The sequence below is a fragment of the Chaetodon trifascialis genome, chromosome 14 (assembly GCF_039877785.1).
Source record: "Chaetodon trifascialis isolate fChaTrf1 chromosome 14, fChaTrf1.hap1, whole genome shotgun sequence".
Taxonomy (NCBI): Eukaryota; Metazoa; Chordata; class Actinopteri; order Chaetodontiformes; family Chaetodontidae; genus Chaetodon; species Chaetodon trifascialis.
The window spans coordinates 27273413-27296825 of record NC_092069.1 but is presented as its reverse complement, the minus strand read 5'-3'; the positions used below and the strand labels follow the sequence as shown (position 1 = coordinate 27296825).

Genomic DNA, 23413 nt, shown 5'->3' with positions numbered 1-23413 from the left:
GAGAACAGATATAATAGTAGAAATCCCCATGTTTTCCAAAATGTGTTCAGTTTTGACTCGCTTACACGGCCTTGACAAGGCAACAGGGAATATTAACTGTGAAGGTTTTTGAATGGAGTTTGGTTTGCAGATCTTCAGCACGTATCGGGGCAGGGCTTCCTGTAATGTCGGTACAGACAAGGAAGCTCATACAACCAATAGCGACACGCCGCTGCCAGGCACCAAACGCGCAACACCAATTGTGATCTACAGTGGCGGGGTTTTCTCTTGAACTCTCCTCCAATTGGATAATTGTCCAGCAGATGCCGTCATTTCCCTCGTGGCGCCGCGTTCGTATCGACCAATAGCTGCGCGGGAAGAGGTATGTCCTATTAAAATTGAGGAATCGCTCGTCCAATAGGATTTCTCTGTTTCGACTACCGCTGTCATCGCAGCCAATCGCGTCTCGGGAAACACAGCTCGGGGCTCAACAGCTTGTTGTTCGTGTATCGCTTTGCAACCCGAGCGAGAGGGGAAGCAGCCGCGTCCGTGAATGTAAGTATAAAAACCTTCACATTCTGCCCGGAACCGAAGTCAAACTTTAAACGGTTAAAATCACCGGCAAGGTCACAGACAGGAGGCCGGCTGAGTGTCACACGAGGGGCAGGAGGTGTCCGGTTCGTCGCTGTTGTAACGAACTGGCTGTGAATTGAATGGCAGCGGCACTCGGCTTGTTTTTGCAGTGAAGAAATGTGAAGCTTCTGCGCCTTTGTGGAACAGCCACATATTAAATAAATAAATCCACAGCAGTTTTTGTTCCGTCGAATGTCAGCCGCTCTCGTCCTGTTTCACAGAAACTTGGTTTCCCCTCGAAACGGGCGCTAATGTTGTCGCTCGTCGAGCCTGCTCCGCTGTTATCAGGCGGTTTAAATCGCCATATGATCCACAAACTAGCTAGTTGAGTCGCTAGTTAGCCAACTAGCTAAATTTAGCTCAGGAGCGGAGAGTGAAACCCCGCTCGGTCGTCTGCTCTTCCGCGACAAACGGCCGTTGTTTGGATTTTGTTAGTGTCGGAACTCTGTTCTGTGTTCGTGGGGCTCTCCCCCGCTGCTGGTCGTTAGCTGGCGGTTTCGGGGGGGAGGTGAAGTTAGCCGAGCTAACAGAGCTGACATGGCGAGCTGTGATGGCGACGTGACTCAGTGGAGCTGGGAGCGGAGCGGGAAGGAACGCTCCGCTCCGGCCGCGCTGTTCGCCCTGATCCACGGCCGCTCGCTGTCCCCTCACCGATCCGCCGATATTGAAGCTACAACCCGCAGAAACCGATGACTCCGTGTTCAGTAGCAGTGAACGTCGCTAGCTAAGTTAGTGAGAGCTGTTTGTGCCACATATTTGATCAGATCGGCAGGGAGGAGGAGGGAGGGGGCTGCACCGAGCCAGAAAGAATGCCTGAGCTAACACAAGTGAGTGGCTAGTTGGTTAGCTTAGCATTATTTAAAACCTCGGGGCAGTTTGACACTGTCCCCGTCTGTCCTCTGTTGGATCGCCAACTTTAATCATTCGTCCCGTCCTGGTTTGTGTCTTTCAGTGATCCAGAATCTTTCGAGCTGGACTCCCTCAAATAGCCGGAAAGATGAAGGTGAGTGTTTGACCTGCGACACAAACTGAAGACCATGTTGTGGCTCTGAGCTCCGTGTCCACACAAAGCTCCAAACTGGGCTCTGATGGTCCTGTACTGGTTTCTTTCCAGTTCAAAGACTCGTCTCGGTCCAGTTTATCTTGTCTCTCATTGGATCAGTTTTTACATTGATGATCACAAACGCATCAGGCTCAGTGAGGCTGACACGATTCAAGGTTTCTGTGAGTCCACTGACAGAAACTTAGCTGTGGTCTATCCTCATCATCTGTTAATCATTTCAGTAGGAAACGGGAAGACAAGTCAAACATTTAAAGCCTCTTGGATATGAGGACCGGACCCGTCCTCTTTGTTTTATGTCCCAGTAAACAGAGTCAAACAAGCACTTTTCAGCCTCGAGTGTTTTTCACTCATTTCTGATGTTGTATCACGAGGAAATGTGCAGACGAAGTCCCTTTGCTGAACTCTGAGGGACAGTTTGGATGGTCTCTATTGACGAGTCTTCTCTGAGGACACAAACAAAGATGGCAGCCTGTCACTCACCTGGTTGCTGTCTGAGTTTGGGTCCAGGTCTGGACATGTAGCTTGTGAAACTTGTTAAAACTGTCTGTCCCAGGACAGCAGAGCAGAGACAGGTCTTCAAACTGCGTCGCTTTCCTCAGAGTTTTACTTCTGTTTCTTCCTGAGGAAAGCAGCCGCTGAGATTCAGCTATCAGCAGAAAATCTTCAGCGGATTGATGGAGGAACCAGAATCAGGTCCTGCGTAGACCAGCTCAGGCCTCCAGTCAGCCTTGACTAGAGACAGAGACAGAAGACGTTAGTGATCAGTCCTGAGGACAGACAGGCTGATGGACGGACAGACAGAAGGACAGACAGGAGACAGATGGACAGACAGACCGATGGACAGACAGATCCAGCTGTAGAATCACACGAACATCTGCACGTCGATTAAAACACATTGGTCTTCAGACGAGTGAAAGAAGCCGAAGCAGCGTCGCCTCCTGCTCTTCCTCAGTCGTATGCATCAAATCGTTTCACTTCAGTGTCTGAACCCTCCAAAGTAAAAGTCAGGAGACGCACCAGCGTGTGCTGGATTCAGATTTCTGTCTGTATTTACTCGTCTTTCTGTTTCACTGGACTCACGAGATGAAACCACGATGAATAAATCATGGACGCTCCGTGTTTTCTCACTAACACTGAGAATAACACTTATGTCGACTTCAGAGGTCCTGAAGTAAAGTCTGACCGTTTCAAAGATGAAGAGCACTTTTAGAGACATTTGAAGTTTCCTGGTTGGTCCTCGTTGTCTTCAGGTGTCCCACTGAAGTCGAGGCTCATTAAAGCACTTTTAGTCAGACTTCTTGAACAGATTCTCCACAACAGAACGTTTCTTTTCACGCCATTAGAAGCTTCTCCAGAGGAACACATCATGTGACCAGGCAGTGAGGGAGCATGGGTAATTTTAGTGACGTGACACTGATCACAGTGACCGTCGTTGAACTGATCTATGTAGATTTATGAAGCACTTTAACGCTGAACACAACACTTCTCTTGTTTGGGTGAGGAAAAGCATAAAGTCAGCTGTCGATGTTCAAGGCAGAGACGTCCGCAGCCTTGGCATGTCTGCTTTCATGAGGCTAACGCTAGCTGCTAACTGTGCTAACTATGCTACAGCGACAGCAGAGGTGGAGACAGGCTAAAACGTAGCTTCTTATTAAATGTCAACAGCTGTCAAACATCAGAAAACATCAGTGTGGACTCGGTCTGAGTTCAGTTTTCAGACCCGCAGCTGCAGCTTCTCTCCTGTGTGCTGCAGTGCATGCTGGGAGTGTGTGTGTCCTGATGTTTCTGGTGTGTGTGTGTGTGTGTGTGTGTGTGTGTGTGTGTGTGTGTGTGTGTGTGTGTGTGTGTGTGTGTTCCAGGCAGCAGACGAGCCTGCCTACCTGACAGTGGGGACGGACGTCAGTGCCAAGTACAGAGGAGCTTTCTGTGAGGCCAAGATCAAGACTGTGAAACGCATGGTGAAGGTCAAGGTAAGACCGGCAGGGACCAGGTTCACCTGCTGCCTGGACGTCCAGGTTCACACCTGAGCATGGTCAGTGTCTCCTGTCACATACAGGACAGTGACAGCAGATAAACTACAGGCTGCATGTCCACAGTGTCTGTCCACGGCTGCACTGGCCGAACGTGTTTACTCATCAAACTGAGAGAAGCCGTTTGACATGAGCTGGAACGGATCATGTCTTTGTCCTCCGCCTTCAGCTTTGTGTCCTCGAAGTTCAGGACAGAAAGAGCAGCGTGCTGCACCTGTCTCGTATCTGGAACAATGAGACACACACTTTAAAGCACTTTGGACATCCAGAAGAAGACTTTAGTAGGACCAATGTGTCCACATTTATCACTGTCCCATGTCTCTAAAATCTGTCCCACGTGTCCACAGCAAAGCCTTCACCACTGTCTCACTGTGTCATCAGGTCACTCTGAAAGGTGAGAGCACGTCCCAGGTGGTGCAGGACGACCAGATCAAAGGACCGCTGAGGGTAAGGTGGTGATGATGACGAGGATGTTGGTGATGAGTCACTGTCGCCTTGGAAACGGCAAACTATTCCTTTAAGAAATACGTTGTGACTTGAGACGAGACTTTGAAATGAAGCTGAATGTGGTCTTTCTGTGTGTGTCTGTCCCTCAGGTGGGCTCCACAGTGGAGGTGAAGACTAACGAGGGTTTGTCCAGCGAGGCCATCATCAGTAAGCTGACAGACGCCAGCCTCTACACTGTGGGTGAGTCCCTGGCCCTGCCTCGTGATTGGTCCACAGCCGTCACCGCCTGCTTCTACACAAAATTCACTGGTTAGATGTAAACATCGTGGTGTCGATGATCATATGTAAAATGGGAGGGAGACCCTGAGCCCGAGTCAGACCCTGGACCCCGAGCCCGAGCCTTTAATGGAGGAAAAACTGGAGGAAAGCTCAGGGAGAGCAGGAGGGGGCCGTCTTCAGGACGGACAGACAGGAAGTAGATGTCAGGGGATGAGTCGACCATCTAAACGTGTTTATGAAGGTTGAGGCTCTCCAGGTGTCAAACACCTGAGTCACATGACCTCCACTCACTGGGAGATGACAGTGAAAGCCACAGGTTGGACTGTTGAAGGCTGATCCCAGATCAGATTTCCATCTTACAGTTACAGTTAGTTATTTGGCAGACGCTTTAATCCAAAGCCACGTTGAGCAGACAGCAGACTTCATGACGAGGCGCTCAGAGCGCACACTGGAGACGCTCTGATTGGTGGGGAGGCGGGATATGCTCAGAAAAGGTTGTGCTCAATGAGCTGATGATGTCACATCGTGTGTGTGTGTGTGTGTGTGTGTGTGTGTGTGTGTGTGTGTGTGTGTGTGTGTGTGTGTGTGTGTGTGTGTGTGTGTGTGTTTCAGTGTTTGATGATGGAGATGAGAAGACTCTCCGTCGTACGTCCCTCTGTCTGAAGGGAGAGAGACATTTTGCAGAGAGCGAGGTGAGTGTCTCACGCAGGCGGGGGGACTACTTCTCAGACCTGTGTCCTTCCACCGGCCTCCGCTCTGAAACACCTGAAATCATCTCATCTGAAGATATTAAACCGTGTTCAGAATAACAACCTGGTTGTCTTGTCTCCCGTCCTCAGACGCTGGACCAGCTGCCCTTGACAAACCCGGAGCATTTCGGCACTCCGGTCATCGGCAAGAAGTCGAACCGCGGCGGACGGCGTTCGTCCCAGGCTGTGTGAGTGTGCTGTCCTTACACTGAATGTACAGAAGTGGTTTCACACCCGATCGCAGGCAGTGTCTCACCCCGCTCAGATTTCATTGCGTTCACTGTCCTCCGCGTGTCTTTATGTTGTCTTCACGTGTCGTCCAGATGACGAACTGTTGCTGCAACAGCTGTGAGCAGCGTCACGATGAACTGAACGCTAAGCGTGATACGTAGCGATGGATGTTTTTGTACGACGGTCACACGGCGCGGCTTTAATTCCACATGTATACAAACAAAAGATTTGGCAGAGACGGACGCAGGACGGAGCACTTCATCCACACGTGACCACACTGTCTCCTGACCACAGACCCACACTGAAGCTCTGAGTGAAATGTTGACATGAGAATCGGATTGTCTTCATGATGGGACGTGAAGGGTTTTGTAGACAGGAAGTGGCCTCAGGTCTGGAGGGCGGTTAAAGGCCAGCAGCAGTGAAGGCCTCACGCCACCAGCTGCTGCCTCACTGCTTCCTTCTCTCGCAACAGACGTTTGTTTGTCTGGGAGCGACGTCAGATCTGACCCTGGACCAGGTCTGAGTCTGACTCCACCCACATCCTCCAGACCAAAGACAAGACCCGAAGCTGCTGCCGACACATGAGACCGAATGTCTTCCTGTTACTGTTAACTGACCGTCCGTTTGTCTGTCTCTCAGGGCTGATGAGGAGAATGAGTCTTCGTCCAGTGAGGAGGAGGAGGAGGACAGGAGGAGGCTGAATGATGAGCTGCTGGGAAAAGTCTGCAGCATTGAGAATGAGGAGGAACCAGGGAACTGGTACCTGGCTCTGGTAAGCGCACACACAGACACACCTGTCTCTGATTGGACAGTGAAGATGTTAAAGGTTGAGGCGACCTGATTGGTTGAAGTGGAATGAATAGATGTGTTTAAGCACTCGGTCAGAACGTTGATATTTGTACACACTGATATCACATATTGACGCTGAGAGCTTCCATATGTGAAGGAGGACAGAATCGATTGATAATGTCAACGATGAATAACAGAATGAAGACACTGTGCACCCCCACAGGCCAGGCTATTGATGACATCATCAGCTCATTGATTATCATCGGAGACTTCAATCAATTCATCAGTTTCACATTAAATCAACAAAAAGAACATTTGATGATTTAGTTCAGTGTGAACAGGTGAGCTCAGTGAACAGGTGTGATCTGGTCTTGTTGATGAGGCCAGCTGCAGTCAGGGAGAAACATGGTGTCCATTCTGAAAACTGAGAAACTAAGTAGAATCTTTCATATCCGTGTGTCTGTCTGTCTCTGTCTGTCTGTGTGTCTCTGTGTCTGTCTGTTGTCTGTCTGTTGTCTGTGTGTCTCTGTCTGTTTGTGTGTGTCTGTGTGTCTCTGTCTGTCTGTGCGTCTCTGTCTGTCTGTGTGTCTCTGTCTCTGTCTGTGTGTCTCTGTCTCTGTCTGTGTGTGTCTCTGTCTCTGTCTGTCTCTGTCTGTGTGTGTCTGTGTGTCTCTGTTGCAGGTGGTGTCTCCCAGCTGTAACGATGAGCTGCTGGTGAAGAAGGATCAGTGTCTGGTCAGAGCCTTCAGTGACTCCAAGTTGTGAGTTAACTTTGATTGATTGGGGTTTTTCTTATTGATCTTCTATCGGAAACGTATCAGTTGCTTCTCATCCTCCTACTTCCCGTTTCCTCTTCCCCTGCAGCTACACGGTGGCGAGGAGACACGTCCACGTCGTTGGCTCCATCAGCACTGCCAAGTCTGAGTTCTCCAACAGGAGAGGTGAGGCACTACGACTCCCACAATGCACCGGGACACTGAGTCACCTGCCAGAGCTCAGTGCGGACTCAGTGCATTTTTCTGTTTCTCATACAACCTTCCTCCTCCTCCTCCTCCTCCTCCTCCTCCTCCTCCTCCTCCTCCCAGGTTTTGAAGCAGCCCTGATGTTCCTGAGGAGCAGGGAGGTTCCAGATGTATGGAAGATGGACATGAGTCAGATCCTGGACTCGTCCTCCAGTGATGATGATGAAGACGATGAAGAGAAGGAGAGTGATGATGATGAGGAGGATGAAGAGGAGAAGAAGAAGAAGAAACACATAAAGGAAGAGGTGAGTGTGACGTGAAAGCAGGTGAGTGATGGCGCTGTGGGCTCGAACGCTGACGTGTCTCTGTCCATGTGTCCGTCCAGCCAGAGGAGGAGCTGGACCCGGAGGAGAGAGACCACTTCCTGCAGCAGCTCTACAAGTTCATGGAGGACCGAGGTGAGACACCCACAGCAGAGGATGTCAGACGGCTCCCGAGGCCCCGTCTGTTAGAGGGGCCTGGGGGGGGGGGGGGGGGGGGGGGCGCTAACTCACACACTGTTCAGCAAACAGGGGGGTGGGCCTCACACACGGTTTTCTTCTAATCTGTCTGTCTCTGTGTATCCTTCAGGGACCCCCATCAACAAGCCTCCAGTGTTGGGCTATAAGGACCTGAACCTCTTCAAGCTCTTCAGGCTGGTCTATCACCTGGGAGGCTGCCACAAGGTGAGGCTGTCTGTCTGTGTGTCTGTCCATTTGTCTCTGTCCATCTCTCTCTCTGTCCATCTCTGTCCGTCTCTCTGGTAGACATTGACTCCACACCCTGTAAATCTTGCTGTCACTGTTGTTGACCATCTGTCAAACATGAGACCACAGAACAGACTGAAGCTGATTGGAGCTCAGTGGGTCATGTGACCTGCTGAAGTCCACCAGTGATGATGCTGTGAAGGGTGAAGTCCTGTGAAGTAGGGCTGCCACAAACGATTATTTTGATAGTGGACTAGTCACAGATTATTTTTGCGACTAGTCGGATCATACGTAACTTGCAGCGTATGGCACCAGCATGCAGCTGCTCTTACATAACATCATTCAAGCCTCCAGCTTGAAGTATTTCAGGTATGTGCTCACTAAAAATAAAGACAATTAAGAGGATAGTTCATTCAACTTTTAATGAACTTTGTAGCAACAAACAATTATTTAAATGTAGCATAAAGTGCAGCTGAGTAAAATAAGGACAAGGCGTGAAACAGCTACGTTTAGTGGTAGGTAGTTATCACGGTAATCTGGGTTGAACTGCTTGATCATCTCTTTGAAACTTTGATGGTCAACCATGGTCAGGCGTCTCATGTCCGTCACCAACATGTTCAAGATTGCTTCAGTCAGGACACGTGCTTGCCGAGGTGTGCATGTTGGTGGTTTGGTAACAAAGTCGTCCATTGAAGAGGAACGTATTTTTTTAGCACCGTAACGTTTACATTAATGTTAGCGGCTAACTAGCCAATTAGCTTAACGAGACGATTGCCCCTCTTCGTCGACGGCGAAGCTCCGATTTGCTTCCTTTTCAGATGCTCTTACATCGCCGTCGTACGGCCATGGGAGGCAAGTTCTGCCTTGCAGACTTTGCATTGCACATACTTGTCTTTTGTTTTGTGAATGCTCCCAAACTTCAGAGCTTTGTTGCCGGGTAGCCATGACACTGGTCTGGCATAACTTCCGGTGACATCACGGCTGACGCCGATTACCATTACTGCGCATGTGCGGCAAGGACAGACAGGCAGACGAGACAGCGGAGGGGACAGCGGCAGTTTTGAGAGGAAAACAAAGCTTCAAAAAAATAAACGACGCACCGACTGCTAAATTAGACGTCAACGATTTTGATAGTCGACGCAGTCGTGATAGTTGACTAATCGTGGCAGCCTTACTGTGATGTCACTTCCTGTATGCTTTACAGCTGTATGTGACCCCGTTCTTCTTTGTGTGTTGTAGATTGAGTCTGGGACCGTGTGGAAGCAGGTCTACATGGATCTGGGGATCCCTGTCCTCAACTCTGCTGCGTCCTACAACGTCAAGACAGCCTACAGGAAGTAAGAGAACACACCTGCTCCCTCACAGCAGCGCACCTTCACCTGGTTTTAATATGATGTGACTGTAGCTGGTCTGGATCTGTAGCTGGTCTGGATCTGTAGCTGGTCTGGATCTGTAGCTGGTCTGGATCTGTAGCTGGTCTGTGGATCTGTAGCTGGTCTGGATCTGTAGCTGGTCTGTGGATCTGTAGCTGGTCTGTGGATCTGTAGCTGGTCTGGATCTGTAGCTGGTCTGTGGATCTGTAGCTGGTCTGGATCTGTAGCTGGTCTGGATCTGTAGCTGGTCTGTGGATCTGTAGCTGGTCTGGATCTGTAGCTGGTCTGGATCTGTAGCTGGTCTGGATCTGTAGCTGGTCTGGATCTGTAGCTGGTCTGTGGATCTGTAGCTGGTCTGGATCTGTAGCTGGTCTGGATCTGTAGCTGGTCTGGATCTGTAGCTGGTCTGGATCTGTAGCTGGACCATGTTTGATGTCATTTCAGTAAAATATCTCTTCACAGTTTAAGATGAGTTTAAAACTGATCAGTGTCTCGATTAAAAGATGAGATTGTTGATGGATCGGCGTCTCATGTTGAGCTTAGGATCAGGTCTGTGATCTGGACTGTGATCAGGTCTGTGATCTGGACTGTGATCAGGTCTGTGATCTGGACTTTGATCAGGTCTGTGATCTGGACTGTGATCAGGTCTGTGATCTGGACTGTGATCAGGTCTGTGATCAGGTCTGTGATCTGGACTGTGATCAGGTCTGTGATCTGGACTGTGATCTGGACTGTGATCTGGTCTGTGATCAGGTCTGTGATCAGTACTGTGATCAGGTCTGTGATCAGTACTGTGATCTGGTCTGTGATCAGGTCTGTGATCAGTACTGTGATCTGGTCTGTGATCAGTACTGGGATCAGTACTGTGATCTGGACTGTGATCAGGTCTGTGATCAGGTCTGTGATCTGGTCTGTGATCTGGACTGTGGCGGCGTTCATCGGGTGTAGATCTGATTGGTCGCTGTGCTCTTTGTCTCGTCAGGTACCTGTACGGCTTTGAGGAGTACTGCCGCTCTGCCTCCATCACCTTCAGGACCATCCATCACAACAACCCGCGCCCTCCACCCGCTCCGGCCAATCAGAAGCAAGTGGGGGCGGGGCTTAAAGAGCACAACACGCTGCCGATGAAGGTGGAGCCTGTTGATGACAAGATGGAGGAGGTGGAGTCGGAGAGCGAGAGCGAGAAGGAGGAGGTGAAGGAGAGACAGTCGTCTCCGAGGGTGAGACGACAGACACACTGATTCAAAGTGAAACTTTATGCGCTCACTTTGTGGACAGACGCTGCCGCTCGTCTTCCTCTTTGATCGGTCCAGGTCCACTCAGCTGTCCTGAGTCCTGACTGATGTCTTTTGTCCAGAAGTTTCAGAGCGAGACGATATTCAGTCGACTCTCTGGGCAATAAAACCAAATGTGCTGTTGTCACAAAGCTTTTGATTGGTTTTGATTTGACGGCGTCAGATGTGCACTTAACACCATCAGCCTGATTGTCCTGACCTGATGAGCCAATCGGCTGTCTCAGCCAGTAACCGAGGACAGTTCAGAGACGCTCTGCCGTTAGTCCTTCACAAGACACATAAAGTTTTCTGTTCTTTTTTGATTCACAGTCAGTCCTTTCTCTGATTGGTTCGGCCTCTTCGAGGATGAGCGTCTGTCTGACTCTGAAAGAGAATATTGAAGCACGAGACAAATGTTGACTCGTCTGAACCTGAACCAAAGTGTTTGATTGGCTAACTGTCTGTCTCTCTGTCCCTCTGCCTGTCTGTCTCTCTACCTGCCTGTCTCTCTCTCTGTCTGTCTCTCTGTCTGTCTGTCTGTCTGTCTCTCTGTCTGTCTCTCTCTCTATCTGTCTGCCTGTCTGTCTCTCTGTCTGCCTGTCTCTCTCTCTGTCTGTCTGTCTGTCTGTCTGTCTGTTTCAGGGGAGGAGGAGGTGTGTGGTGAGTCAGGTGAAGGCAGACAGAGAGTCGCCCTCCAGACCAGAGAAAAGAGGAGGAGGAGGAGGAGATAACATTGAGGAGCAGAGGGAGATGAGGAGACGTAGCAACAGGAGAATGGACGACTCCGAGAAAGGCTCTGAGGAAGAGGAGGAGGATGATGATGATGAAGACGAGGAGGAGGTGGAGAGGAGGAGAGAGGACAGGTGAGGCTGTTCAGTTATAACGAAGACGAAGCCTGAGAGACTCGACTCAGGGCGAAGAGCTGCTGCGCCACCAGAGACTGAACCTTGTCTGACACTGTGTGTGTGTGTGTGTCTCTCTCTCTCTCTCTCTCTCTCTGTCTCTCAGGAGTGAGGATGAGGAGGACGAGGACTCTCTGACGGGGACGAAGGTCAGGGTGAAGTACGGCAGAGGAAAGACTCAGAAGATCTACGAGGCTCACATCAAGAAGACAGACGTGGACAACGGAGAACAGTTCTACCTGGTTCACTACTACGGCTGGAACGTCAGGTGTGTGTCTGCCGCCCTCTGAGAGTTTGAAGGTGTGGTCCGGTTCAGGTGGTGTCGTGGGCGGAGCCTGTCCTGACGCAGGTGTGTCTGATCTACAGGTACGACGAGTGGGTGAAGGCCGACCGGATCATCTGGCCCGTGGAGAAAGGAACCAAGAAGAGACAGAGGAAGAAGGTGAAGGTGAGCTCGCCGCGGTCACGTGACCTGCTGCGGCCTCGGGTGATGATGCTGAGAAAGGTTTCGCACGCTGGACTGAAGTCCTGTGATGTCACTTCCTCTTGGCTGTCTGACGAGGGCCTGACAAACTCCGCTGTCCAATCAGTGTGTCCTCATGTCACCTGTGTGCACGTGTGTGTCCTTGTGCACGAGTTATGAACAGAAGTCTGCAAAATGGTCTCTGTCTGTCCCCGTAGAACAAAGACAAGGACGAGCTGGAGCGAGATAAAGACGAAGAGAAGACGCCGTCGATAGCGGCGAAACCTACAGGAGCGAAGCGTGGCCGTCCTCAAATCAGGACCACGCCCACTGGCGCAGCAGGACGCAGCGTCTCTAAAACGCCCAGCAACGAGGGACGGTCCAACGGCAAGAGCAGCAGGACGGAGACGCCATCCAACATGGCCAACGGAGACAGTAAGAGACGCTGAGTGTGCCCACACCTGAATCAGCTGATTAATGTTGACTCACCTGTCCAGGTTGAATGCTCAGGTGAGGCCGCTGTCACTTCACTGAAACGTGTCATCCTCTCTGCAGACACTCCTCGCAGAAGAACCCGGAGAACGTCGGGGATGTACGACTCCGACAGAGCGTCCAACGGTGAGAGCGAGTCCACTTCCTGTTCCTGTTTCCTGTCATCGATCCAGTTCAGCTAACTTAATGATCATTGTGTCCCTGCAGAGGAGTCTGGGAACTCGTCGGAGGACAGCGAATCAGAAGACCCACCTGACAAAAAGCTGTCACCGTGGCGAGGGAGGAGCGAAGCCCCACCTTGCCAGGAGGAGGAGGAGGAGGAGGATGAGGAGGAGGAAGAGGAGGAGGAGGAGGAGGAGGAGGTGGTGAAGAAGGAGGAGGTGGCAATGGCAGCAAGTGAAGTTGCAGATGTCACGACTGCTAACATCGTCAGCACGGCGACGGCAGGACAGCTGCCCGCAGCCACTGCACCGCCGTGTCCCAGCATGCCTCAGGAGAAAGCTGACAAACTCCTGAGCCAATCAGAGAAGGAGGCAGAGCCGGGGGAGGAGCCTGCAGTAGAGGCTGCTGTGCTACCCGTTCACCTGGACAAGGAGAACAAAATGTCTCCGGTGCAGGAGCGAGCGGCGAAGACTGCGTCCGTCCAAGAGAAAAACAAGATGTCTCCTGGACAGGAAGCGCTCGCCAAGATGTCCCCCAGCAGGACGGAGGTGTCCTCCCCTCAGCCTGCCCCTGCTGAGGAGGAGGACAGCAGGTCCACTCCTCTTTCGTCCCCCAGGGTCAAAGGTCGCAGGGCCAACCTCAGGGAGACAGGCTCTGAAACTCCTCCCAGAATCCCCCTCTGCTCCCCCGCCCCCGCTGCCAGCCCCTCCCACATGGCGCCACTGTCGTCTCCTCCTCACAGCGTCCTGAAGAGACAGGATGAGCCCATGGTGGTCCTCCACTGCCTCCCCACCCAGCGTCTCCCCCCTGAGTCTCTCACCGCCGACTCCGACACAGACTCCGCCACCGAGGAGGAGGAGGAGGCGGGGCTACCTGAGGAGAGGAGCAGCTCTGCACTGAAACGGAAGGCGGCAGAGCAACGAGCGGCAGATAAGAAGCTCCGACCCGACAGGAGGCAGGAGGAGGCCGCTTCCCCCACCACACCCCCTGCCCTGCCCAAGATGGCTGCCGGAGCGTCGCCCAAAACCCTTCCCTCGCCTGCGTGCAGGGGGGAGCCAGAGAGGAGTAGTGAGGGAGTGACGAAGGCAGAGGAGTGGCCTCGCCGAGCTGACGAAATGCAGAGGGAGGCACCAGAGGATCGTCTGACGGGCGTAGCTTCAAATGAGCCAGAGACACACACGGGGACCCCCCCCCCCCCCTACTGAGGCCCCGGGCCCCACCTCCACCGAGGAGCTGGAGCCACAGATCGGCCCCGAGGCGCTGGTCTGCCACGAGGTGGACCTGGACGACCCGGACGAGAAGGAGAAACCCTCCCCCTCCCCCTCCCCAGAGCACCTCCTCCTAATGATGAGGGAGCCGCAACAAGCCCTGCCGCCGCTGCCGAGCCTCCTCCACGCTCCCCCCCACCTGCCCCAGCCTCAGGTCCGACCCTTCCTGCCCGCCACCGCCCCCTGCCCCGAGGAGCTCCATCCAAGCGGGAGCGCCGCCGAGGAGGAGAGAGGAGCGGCGAGGGGGGAGCAGGAGGGTGACTCCAGCCCGGGGTTCGATGGCAGCGCCTCCTCCTCCACCTCCCTGCTGTCGCTGCAGGAGACCAAGGACAGAGGTGAGACAGAGACGAGTCATGTGACCGCCTGACGTGCTGCATGTAACTGAAACATGAACTGAAGTAACCAATGAGACGCTGGCCAGCTGAGCGAGCAGCCAATCAGGAGAGAGTATTTTATAACCTGTCTCAATGTCATGACTGTGTGTGTGCGCGTGTATGTATATCACACACACATTCAGACTGCACTTCCTGTTGTCACCTGTAGGCTCCTCAGCCTGATTGGTTAGTTGGTAACCTGTGTGACCTTTGACCCCTCAGGTCAGAAGAGGGTTATGGACTGTCACTCAAGCCCGACGGCCAAGAAACAGAAACGCAACCAGAAACGACCGCACACACCTGGGAAGGTGGAGAAGAACGGAGCAGGTGTGTGTGTGTGTGTGTGTGTGTGTGTGTGTGTGTGTGTGTGTGTGTGTGTGTGTGTGTGTGTGTGTGTGTGTGTGTGTGTGTGTGTGTGTGTGTGTGTGTGTGTGTGTGTGTGTGTGTTTCTGTAGTGAAGTTGGACATTAATGTGGGGGTCTATGGGGACCTTGTGTGTCCACTCGTGTTCTCATCAGTTAAACTGAACTCAGATCTGTTGCAGCCTCAGTTACACAGAGATTAAACTGTCCTCCCGTCTGTCTTCCAGGTCACAGCAGTGACAGTGAGGACCAGTCTCGTCTGTCTCTGTCTCACAAGCCTCAGAAGTCTCGTTGTCCAGCTCTGTCGTCTCCGTCCTCTCAGAGCAAAGACAAACAGAACTTCTCTCCTCAGAGGACGTACAAGTGGACCTTCCAGCTCGGTGAGTAACTCAAGATCGCTCCAACCTGTGTGACCTGTGAGGAGTCACAGTCATCACTCCTCTTCCTCTCTCCTCCTCCTCAGATGAGCTGGACAGCATGTCGAGCACAGAGAGGATCTCCTTCCTGCAGGATAAGCTGCAGGAGATCAGGAAGTACTACATGTCCCTGAAGTCCGAGGTGGCGTCCATCGACAGACGCAGGAAGAGACTAAAAAAGAAAGAGAGAGAAGGTAGGAGACGCAGGGCATGCTGGGAAAACCACGCAGCCCATCACATTTTACCTTAATTGACAACATGAAGGCTCACAGCTTCTGTGTGCTGAACTCATCCAGTCATGACAGTGACTTCATCATGTGACATCATTCCTGAGGAGATCACTGCCTGGTGTCCAATCAGAATAAACGTCCAGAGAACTGATTGAGCAGACTGTTCGACACTTTGACTGAATGTAAAGAGGAAACAGGTTGTGAAGCGAACAGCAGCACCTGCAGTGACATCACGACACATGACATCACAATGACACGTGACATCACAATGACACGTGACATCACGACACATGACATCACAATGACACGTGATATCACAATGACACGTGACATCACAATGACACGTGACATCACAACGATGCGTGACCTCACGACGCGTGACATCACAACGACGCGTGAGCAGCTTTCCAGGCTCTCGCTCTCCTGATGGGTTTACTGGTTTCTGTCATCATACTGGTTCACAAATAGATCTGAATGTTGGTGTTAGCATGTTAGCATCTATGTGATTTCACAGTGAGCTGATGAAGTTGGGAGGAGGAAAAGCTTTAGGAGGAGGAGGAGGAGGAGGAGGAGGAGGAGGAGGAGGAGGTTGAAACGAGAGCAGGAGCTGACAGGAGCTCACTGTGTCTGCAGTCATTACTGAGGGGAAAATGACCCACAGACAGCTGGTGTGGACATCAGTCCTCCTCTGCAGACAGACAGAGACACAGCTTCAGGTCATTGATCCTCCTCCTGAACACTGTCATTGTGTTAGAGCCGTGATCGATCGATCGATCATTTGAGTGGGCGATGTTTCTTAAAGGTGGGTCAGCTGCAGTCCACGTTCGCTGTCTGAGGTCACACTTATTGATTAGCAGATTTTACAGAGACGTCCTACAGATTGATTCATCAACAATGAGAAGAATCTGTTTGTCTTAGTTATTGATCAGTTTTCATGTTGAAGTCAGGTGAAAACATTTGTGTCTCTGTGTCCTTCAGTGTCCAACACGACGGCGTCCACCTCGTCAGGCTCTTCAGACACAGGTATGAGTCCGTCCTCGGCCTCGCCCACTCAGAACACCGTTGCTGTGGAGTGCAGGTGATGACACGCCCACCCAGGCCCCACCCACTCCTGCACCGTCACCTCCTAATATGCCCTGCCCCCTTCCAGCCACAGACTCCGCCCATGCTGTCAGATTGAGGGCATGATGGGAAAAAAAACAAGAAAAACTTGCCTGCGGGTCAGCCTGAGCTCCCACTGACGCAGTGACTGACAGGAGGGGGCACTACCACCTGACTTTAGCCCCGCCCCCTCACCTATGAACTGATTTCCTGTTCGAGACAAACGAGACCGAAAAATCAGCCGTCTGTTGAACTGCCACAGAGTCCTTCCTTCCTTCCCTCCCTCAGTGCGTTTCCCAATTTCAAAATAAGAGACAGGTCATTTTTGAGGGATAGGGTCAGAGGTCACGGTTTAGCAGCACAGCTCATTATGCAATGTTTTCATTCATTCCGTTTTTTTAAGAAAAGATTAAAGACGTTTCCTGACTTCCTGCTGTGAGTGTTTTTGGCCTTTTTATATGAAATCAGAGCTTTTATTTTGGTAAAAACAAACAAAAAAAAATCCCAAAAAGTTTGAGGTCACAGCAGGAGAGAAAACGAAATGTTTGTCCAGATTAACATTTTGGTTTTTGTTGAAAATTTCTTCAGTTTGAGATTTTTTGATCGTGTTCATTTGGAAGGTCGTTAATGTCCGAAAAGAAGAAAACTAACCTGAAAATGATCAGATATCAAATTCATTGATCGCTTTGTTTCCAACTTGTTTCTTCTTCATGTCTCAGTTTGATTCAGAGATGAAATTGTGATTTTAGAAGAAGAGAAAATTGACTTTGTGTCCCAACTGAGACTGAAAATGAGTTGCATGTAAAAAGCTCCGTTCTGATTCGCTGCGCTTCAGATTATTTTGAATAATCGCAATGTGGACAAGTTCGTCCGTTTTCTTCTTCTCTGGCTGATTTGAGCTTCCACACACTCGGCGCTAACATCGCCCCCTGCAGGATCTCTGCTGCACTACTTCCTGTTCCTCCCCGGTTCTTCTTCTGTGGTGTGGTCTCTGTGGCCGTGACGGACGGCTGTTTTCAGCTCCTGAACATTTCTTTGTTTGTACATAAAAGTTCTGAGTAAAGAAAAGAATAAACCACGCCATGTATTTGAGAACTACATTTTACACGCCTGTAAAGAATGATTTATAATATTTTTTAAGAGAAGACTGTTTGTACTGTTGTATTCTGAATCCTCAGTTGTTTTTTTTCTATGTGGTGTTTTGCTAGCGGCGGTTTGAGAGCGACGACTGTAAATAAACACACACTTCCTCCTGACAACAGAAGCCATGTTGGACAATAAACAGCTCTCTGTTTCTAATAAAGTTTTTAAATATGTCTCCATGAGTCCTGGTCCTCCTCCCACACTGAGACATCAGAGACCAACGGGGACGGAGTGTTCAGGTACAGGCGTGGCTTAGCTTAGCTTAGCTTAGCTTAGCATAACAACTGGCTCTCCAAAGGACACAAACCGTCCTGCTCCATCTGCAGGATTAAGACTGACGTGTATCGTGTAACGTGATCATCAGCAGAACTGACAGCACAGACAACATGAGGTCCACTGCAACAGTGCAGAGGGTCGTCCCTCAGGTTCAACTGTGTGACGGCTGAGAAGCTGATCGAGGCCTTTAAACTTGCTCTGTAGAGAAAACGGCTTCATGTTTAACACGTTTTATTCTTACATCGACATAAATGACTCACATTAACGACAGTTCAGTTGTTTCTGTGCACAGCTGAAAAATCTATGATCCTGTTTGAACGACAACTTTTCATGAGGTAAAAGAAAACATCTGCAGTCCAGAGTCTTTATTCATCGTCGGTGGATCTGCTGGACTCGGGTCAGTCGGATCCCACTCAGCCCGCCGGGGTTCTCCGATCGGCCCGGTTCAGCGAGGTTGTCCCAACAGTCCGGCTTTGGCGGCCAGAGCCTCGTTCTGCTGGATGTGGTACTCCTGGAAACGCATCGAGATCCGCTGGGTCATCTTCAGATACTTCTGGAGGCACGACTCGGAGCAGCTAGACTGAGACGGCGGAAATCAACAGAAAACTATTCAGAATGGTGAAACACGTTTATATTTAAATATTATAATGCTAAAGCAACAAGACCAACGGTTAGCTAACAGGCTAACGTTAGCTAACAGACAAAGAGTGAGACCATGATTATTACTGATCATTCAGGGTCGAGCGGTGATCGTTTACCTCCTCCGGCTTCACGTCCCTGCTGGTGAAGTCTTTGATGCAGTCCATGAAGCAGTTCTCTGTCACCTTGTTGTATGTTCCAAGAAACTCCTTAAACTGAACCCCAAACACACAATCAAGGTCACGACAGGAAGTGATGATCAATGATCATCTAAACAGAAATGAACCGACTCATCCTCTCACTCCAGTGTTTAATACTGCCTGTCTGGTGTCATCAGCTGACAGGATCGATTGATTAGGTCTGTTTTTAAAGTCACACATTTCAGCTTCCTGCGTTTGAAATCCATTACCTTCAACTTTTACCCTGAATTCATCAAACAGACCAGTTACCTGTTTGATCTGGTCGGACTCGGACACCTGGACCGCCATGATTCAGTGTCTCTGTGAGGGACAGCACACGTCAGGACTCCTGCTCCACACCAGACTCCATTCAAACATGTGACATTTTAATTTTCACCCTCTCCTGAAGCGGAGTGCTTATTCGAGCCATCACTCAGATCACATCAAATCCTCTCAAAACGTTTTCAGAACTTTCTTCATGAAGTCACACGTTTTCTTCACAGCTCTGCTCTGTGTCTGAGCAGCGTCCGTCCTCACGCCTGAGGACACATTTGGAGGACTGTGGCCTGGTTCAGGAAAGGTCACACTGATGGTCAACGACACAAACTGGAGACTGGAGCCCGTTAAACAGCTCTACAGTGACACTCTTGTCGTACTTTCTTCTTTCTTCCTTTAATCATTACAGGACCAGTAAGCTAACAGCTAGCTAGCATTAGCAGCTCCGTTCGTTCGTTCGGGTTTGACTGTTTCCGGGTTTTATTGTGAATTCCATCGCTCACTCTCCGAAAAACAGACACCTGCTACGTGTTAAAATACAAATAATAAGCAGAATATGTATTTCATCTCACCTGTGGACGATATTGATCTGAGAATCCTTCAGAGGGACATGTGAGAGGACATGAGACCGGAGGAAGACAGACACAAACCAACCCGCAGATTCAACCCTCTAAACCTTTATTTTAATACATTTTGAAAAGCAGTAATAATTCATCAGAATAGCAAAATTAAACTATCTGATAAATCATTCGTAAAGGGTCAATGAAGTGGTTCAGATACGAACATAAAAAATAAAACTAATTCAATTGTGACGAAAGTTAATCCCGGAAGTCCTAATTGTAACGGTGCGCTATTGTAGAGACCTTCCGAAGTGCTACAAGTGCGTAACAACAGAAGGTTCCTGCCTTTTGCAAGAAAAATGTAGCCCCTGACTTTCGATTACATAAAAAAAAATGTAGGGTTTTCACGCAGAACAAAGAACAAGAATATTTCTGCAACGTGTGTTCATGTAATTAGCAAACATTTTCAGAACAGCAGTCATGTACAGACAGACATGTTTTCTTCTCATATTGTATCATCTTATCTACTTTTGTTTGTTTTTAGTTATTTATTCATACAGGCTGTGTGGGTCGTTACTAAGCCACGAGTGAGGCTGCCGTTTGTCATCCTCCATCCAGTCTTCATCCTTCAAACGTCCCAGAATCTAGATTTTTGGATAAATGGATTTAAAAACGTGTTTTACACAGTGGAGCAATGCTGTTTGTCTTTATTTAAAATTTTAATTTCCTGCGTATTTCTTCACTCCTGTGTTTTCATGCAACCACGTCCTTGTTTCGTTTGTGAGTTGTTCGCTTACGTTTCTGAATTTAGTGACGGAGTGAGACATCTGCCGTCAGCATTTCTATCTCTGCCCCGATGCCGAAACCGGAAGTGCGGTGTTTTGTTGTCAGCAACAGTTGTTGTTTCCACATTTGTGTCTTTGACGCTTTAAGTTTCTGTCGTTTTTAAAATGTCTGTCGTGTCCTTGTGTGTTTAAGATGATTTACGAACTTTTAAACGTCATGTCTCTGCAGTAACTCCCGTCGTTCACCGAGTTTTAACCACCCAGCTGCTCTTCGGTCCCGTCTGACTCCGGAGCGGGAAGTTTGAACGTGGCTAGCTGAGGTTAGCCTGTGGGCTAACGGCTAGCTAACGTTCCACTAAACAAGTGTAATCAAACCTGAATTAAAGTGACCGCCAGCATGCGGCCTCTGCCGGACTCCAGCTCAGACAAACCGCGGCCTTTATCTAGTGAAACCAGTCTGGATCAGTCCTCCTGCAGCTCGGACACCGGGGACGTTTTAATCCGGTCCACTCGGGTTCTTCTCTCTGATCAGAGACACGAAGTTGGACCAGGACCCGGATATGTCCAGATAACCGTCCAGAAACTGCGGGACCCTCCCGTCCAGCCTCCTGTGGCCGAGCAGCAGCAGCAGCGTGTCGGGACCGTGAAGCAGCCGCGGCCGAAGCCTCGACAGACGCCGCGGGCAGCAGAGCGCCCTCAGCCCGGTAAGAGCTCCGGCAGGTGTTCGGGATCCACCGGTGACCCGAGCTTTGTGGTGACCGACCGGCGCCGACATGAAGCTGTTAGATTTAAGAGACAGTCCGTTTTTCATCAGTGATTAAAAATAATACAGTCACACATCATCACCATCATCACCATCACCATCACCATCATCACCATCATCACCATCTGACTGACTCTGCATTAAACAGACAAATGATCAGTAGATCCTGTTCCATCCTGATCTGTGTGTGTGTGTGTGTGTGTGTGTGTGTGTGTGTGTGTGTGTGTGTGTGTGTGTGTGTGTGTGTGTGTGTGTGTGTGTGTGTGTGTGTGTGTGTGTGTGTGTGTGTGTGTGTGTTTGTTCCTCAGAAGTCAGACACACTGGGACGCTGAGGACACCTGAACCGACCAGAGACAGCAGAGCGTCCTCAGTGAGTCTTCGGTTCATTGTTTACTGGGAGCTCCATTAGTTGTTTCCGTGGCAACAGTGACTCTCGCCGGGGTCACTGTCGACCCTCAGGACTGATGTGTCTTCATCAGCTTCATCAGCTGACTGATGAAGAAGAGATGATGGAACACACGAATGACTCTGTGTTTGGTTCCTCCTGCAGCCTCCAGCAGCAGAGTCCAGTCCAGACAGGAAGCTCTCTGCTGGGACACCCGGCGACCAGCAGCCCGGTGAGAGAACCGGCGTGATCAATCAATCGATCGATCAATCTGTAATCAATAATCTATAATCTAATCTAATAATCTATAATCAAAAACAAGGTGTGAACGGACTAACAAACACTGATTTTAAAGCTTTCATTTCTGCCTTTAACGGGTCATGTGACCGTCGGTGCCTCTGCTGATTGATGACTTTATTGATCACTCGTGATTGATAGAAGTTATGAAATGACCTGAAATCATTTGGTGAAATGTGATCTGAAACGTTTGTTGCTGAAACATAAAACTGGATCAGAAAAACCAGATGAGTGTCAGAGGGTTTGTTCCTGCCCGGGAACCTTTGAGCAAGGTGCTATCTGAACCCTGACCCCGCCTCTGCTTACATCATTACTCTGCTTACATCATCACTCTCAGGTGGCGACCTCCTGACGTCCCGTTTCGCCGCTGGAGGTCGAGGAGTCGTCCTCGCCGCTCTGAGACAGCGGTGAGACATGTTTGTCTTCGTCCCTCTCAGTGAAGACTTGATTTAACTTTGTCCGTCTCTGATGACGTTCTGATCTTTTACTTCTGTCAGAATTTAACTCTCGGCTCTCTGCTGCTGAACGTTTGATTCACACGTCAACTACGAGCACCTGAACGCCTCGTACGGCCCCTTCACTGTCTGTCTGCGTGTGGTGTTTTCTGCCGCTCAGCTCTCACAGCGCCGCCCACAGGAGGGAGGTCAGAGTGCAGCTGTTGGACCGGGGGCCTCTGCAGACCGGCTCCCAGGTTGCTCCTGGTCTGAGGGTCGACTCCCAGGATGCAGTGGGTGCAGCGAGGGTCCAGGCGGAGGCGCCGTCGTCTGCTGGTCACCCGGGAGACGACACGGACGCAGCAGCTGCTGGTCATCCCGTCGAGGTAGAGCTCAGCTGAGTCCAGACGGAAGGACTGACCTCAGTTCAGTTTCAGTTTTTACGTCTTCACTAAAACTCGCTGAACTTCCTGCGACGTGTCCACTCTACGTCCTCTTTGTGTCTCTCAGGCTTCGTCTCGTTTGGAGGCTCGAGTGTCTCAGTTGGTGGACGGTGTCGAGGAGCTGCTGCAGGCCAACAGGTACGCACACCTTTGTCCTTCTGTGTTTGTGAGGACCCTGTCTGTCTGTCTGTCTGTCTGTCTGTCTGTCTGTCTGTCTGTCTGTCTGTCTGTCTCTCTGACTGTCTGTCTGTCTCTCTGACTGTTTGACTGTCTGTCTGTCTGACTGTTTGACTGTCTGTCTGTCTGTCTGTCTGTCTCTCTGACGGACTGTCTGATTGACTGTCTGTCTCTCTGACTGTCTGTCTGTCTGTCTCTTTGACTGACTGTCTGTCTGTCTGTCTCTCTGACGGACTGTCTGATTGACTGTCTGTCTCTCTGACTGTCTGTCTGTCTGTCTCTTTGACTGTCTGTCTGTCTCTCTGACTGTCTGACTGTCTGTCTCTCTGACGGACTGTCTGATTGGCTGTCTGTCTGAAGCGACTCAGACTCTGGTCCTATCACAGCGCCCTGCTGTGAGTCGTACATGACACGAGAGACGCGGTCGAGGGAAAGGATGGGAAATAAAAGAACCGTCAGATGACTCAGTGAGCTTCATCCACAGGAAACAGAACGTCACGTCTGTCTGTTACACCAGAAAGAGGACAGTTCTGAGGGGACGCTGAAGACGGTCACTAAGGGACGTGGTTGAAGCAGATCAGAACAGCCTGAATGACGTCTGTCCCGCTTGTCATCAAAGGTCAGATGAACGTCCGGTACAGACGGAGAAACGTCACCAGAGAGCGGCGTGACGGATGAACGTCTCCGCGTCCGTCTGTCTGAGATCACTCCTGGTTTCTGATTGGCAGAGC

At 50.5% G+C, this 23413-nt stretch overlaps 3 protein-coding genes and 1 non-coding gene across 4 annotated transcripts in view; 3 read left to right on the top strand and 1 right to left on the bottom strand.

The window, feature by feature from the left end:
* The first annotated feature begins 1399 nt into the window (after window positions 1-1399).
* arid4a (AT-rich interactive domain 4A) lies at window positions 1400-17425 on the top strand. Its single transcript, XM_070979112.1, is given in 26 exon segments — window positions 1400-1439; window positions 1565-1615; window positions 3535-3645; window positions 4087-4152; window positions 4302-4392; window positions 5044-5123; window positions 5271-5368; window positions 6051-6183; window positions 6882-6961; window positions 7065-7141; window positions 7286-7467; window positions 7548-7620; window positions 7793-7887; window positions 9148-9245; window positions 10264-10501; window positions 11198-11418; window positions 11564-11725; window positions 11824-11905; window positions 12139-12355; window positions 12476-12538; window positions 12620-13761; window positions 13763-14177; window positions 14439-14543; window positions 14806-14958; window positions 15042-15188; window positions 16203-17425. Coding segments are annotated over 25 exon segments (4239 nt in total). The 5' UTR covers window positions 1400-1439; window positions 1565-1609; the 3' UTR covers window positions 16307-17425.
* On the top strand, window positions 11940-12019 carry LOC139342833 (small nucleolar RNA SNORD53/SNORD92). Its single transcript, XR_011603070.1, has one exon. It is a non-coding gene; the product is annotated as a small nucleolar RNA SNORD53/SNORD92 (small nucleolar RNA).
* A 90-nt stretch (window positions 17426-17515) lies between the features above and the next one.
* timm9 (translocase of inner mitochondrial membrane 9 homolog) lies at window positions 17516-19484 on the bottom strand. Its single transcript, XM_070979120.1, has 4 exons — window positions 19411-19484; window positions 18833-18883; window positions 18503-18598; window positions 17516-18324 (listed from the first exon to the last, which is right to left on the bottom strand). Exons 2-4 carry the CDS (start codon window positions 18869-18871, stop codon window positions 18190-18192), a joined length of 270 nt encoding a protein of 89 aa, XP_070835221.1. The 5' UTR covers window positions 18872-18883; window positions 19411-19484; the 3' UTR covers window positions 17516-18189.
* A 694-nt stretch (window positions 19485-20178) lies between these two features.
* kiaa0586 (KIAA0586 ortholog) overlaps window positions 20179-23413 on the top strand; it is a 28096-nt gene continuing 24861 nt past the window's right edge. Inside the window, exons 1-6 of the mRNA XM_070978606.1 lie at window positions 20179-20887; window positions 21255-21316; window positions 21497-21563; window positions 21966-22035; window positions 22244-22448; window positions 22573-22643. Of these exons, the coding sequence (XP_070834707.1) occupies window positions 20581-20887; window positions 21255-21316; window positions 21497-21563; window positions 21966-22035; window positions 22244-22448; window positions 22573-22643 (782 nt within the window). The 5' untranslated portion in view covers window positions 20179-20580. The remainder of the gene's footprint in view (window positions 20888-21254; window positions 21317-21496; window positions 21564-21965; window positions 22036-22243; window positions 22449-22572; window positions 22644-23413) is intronic.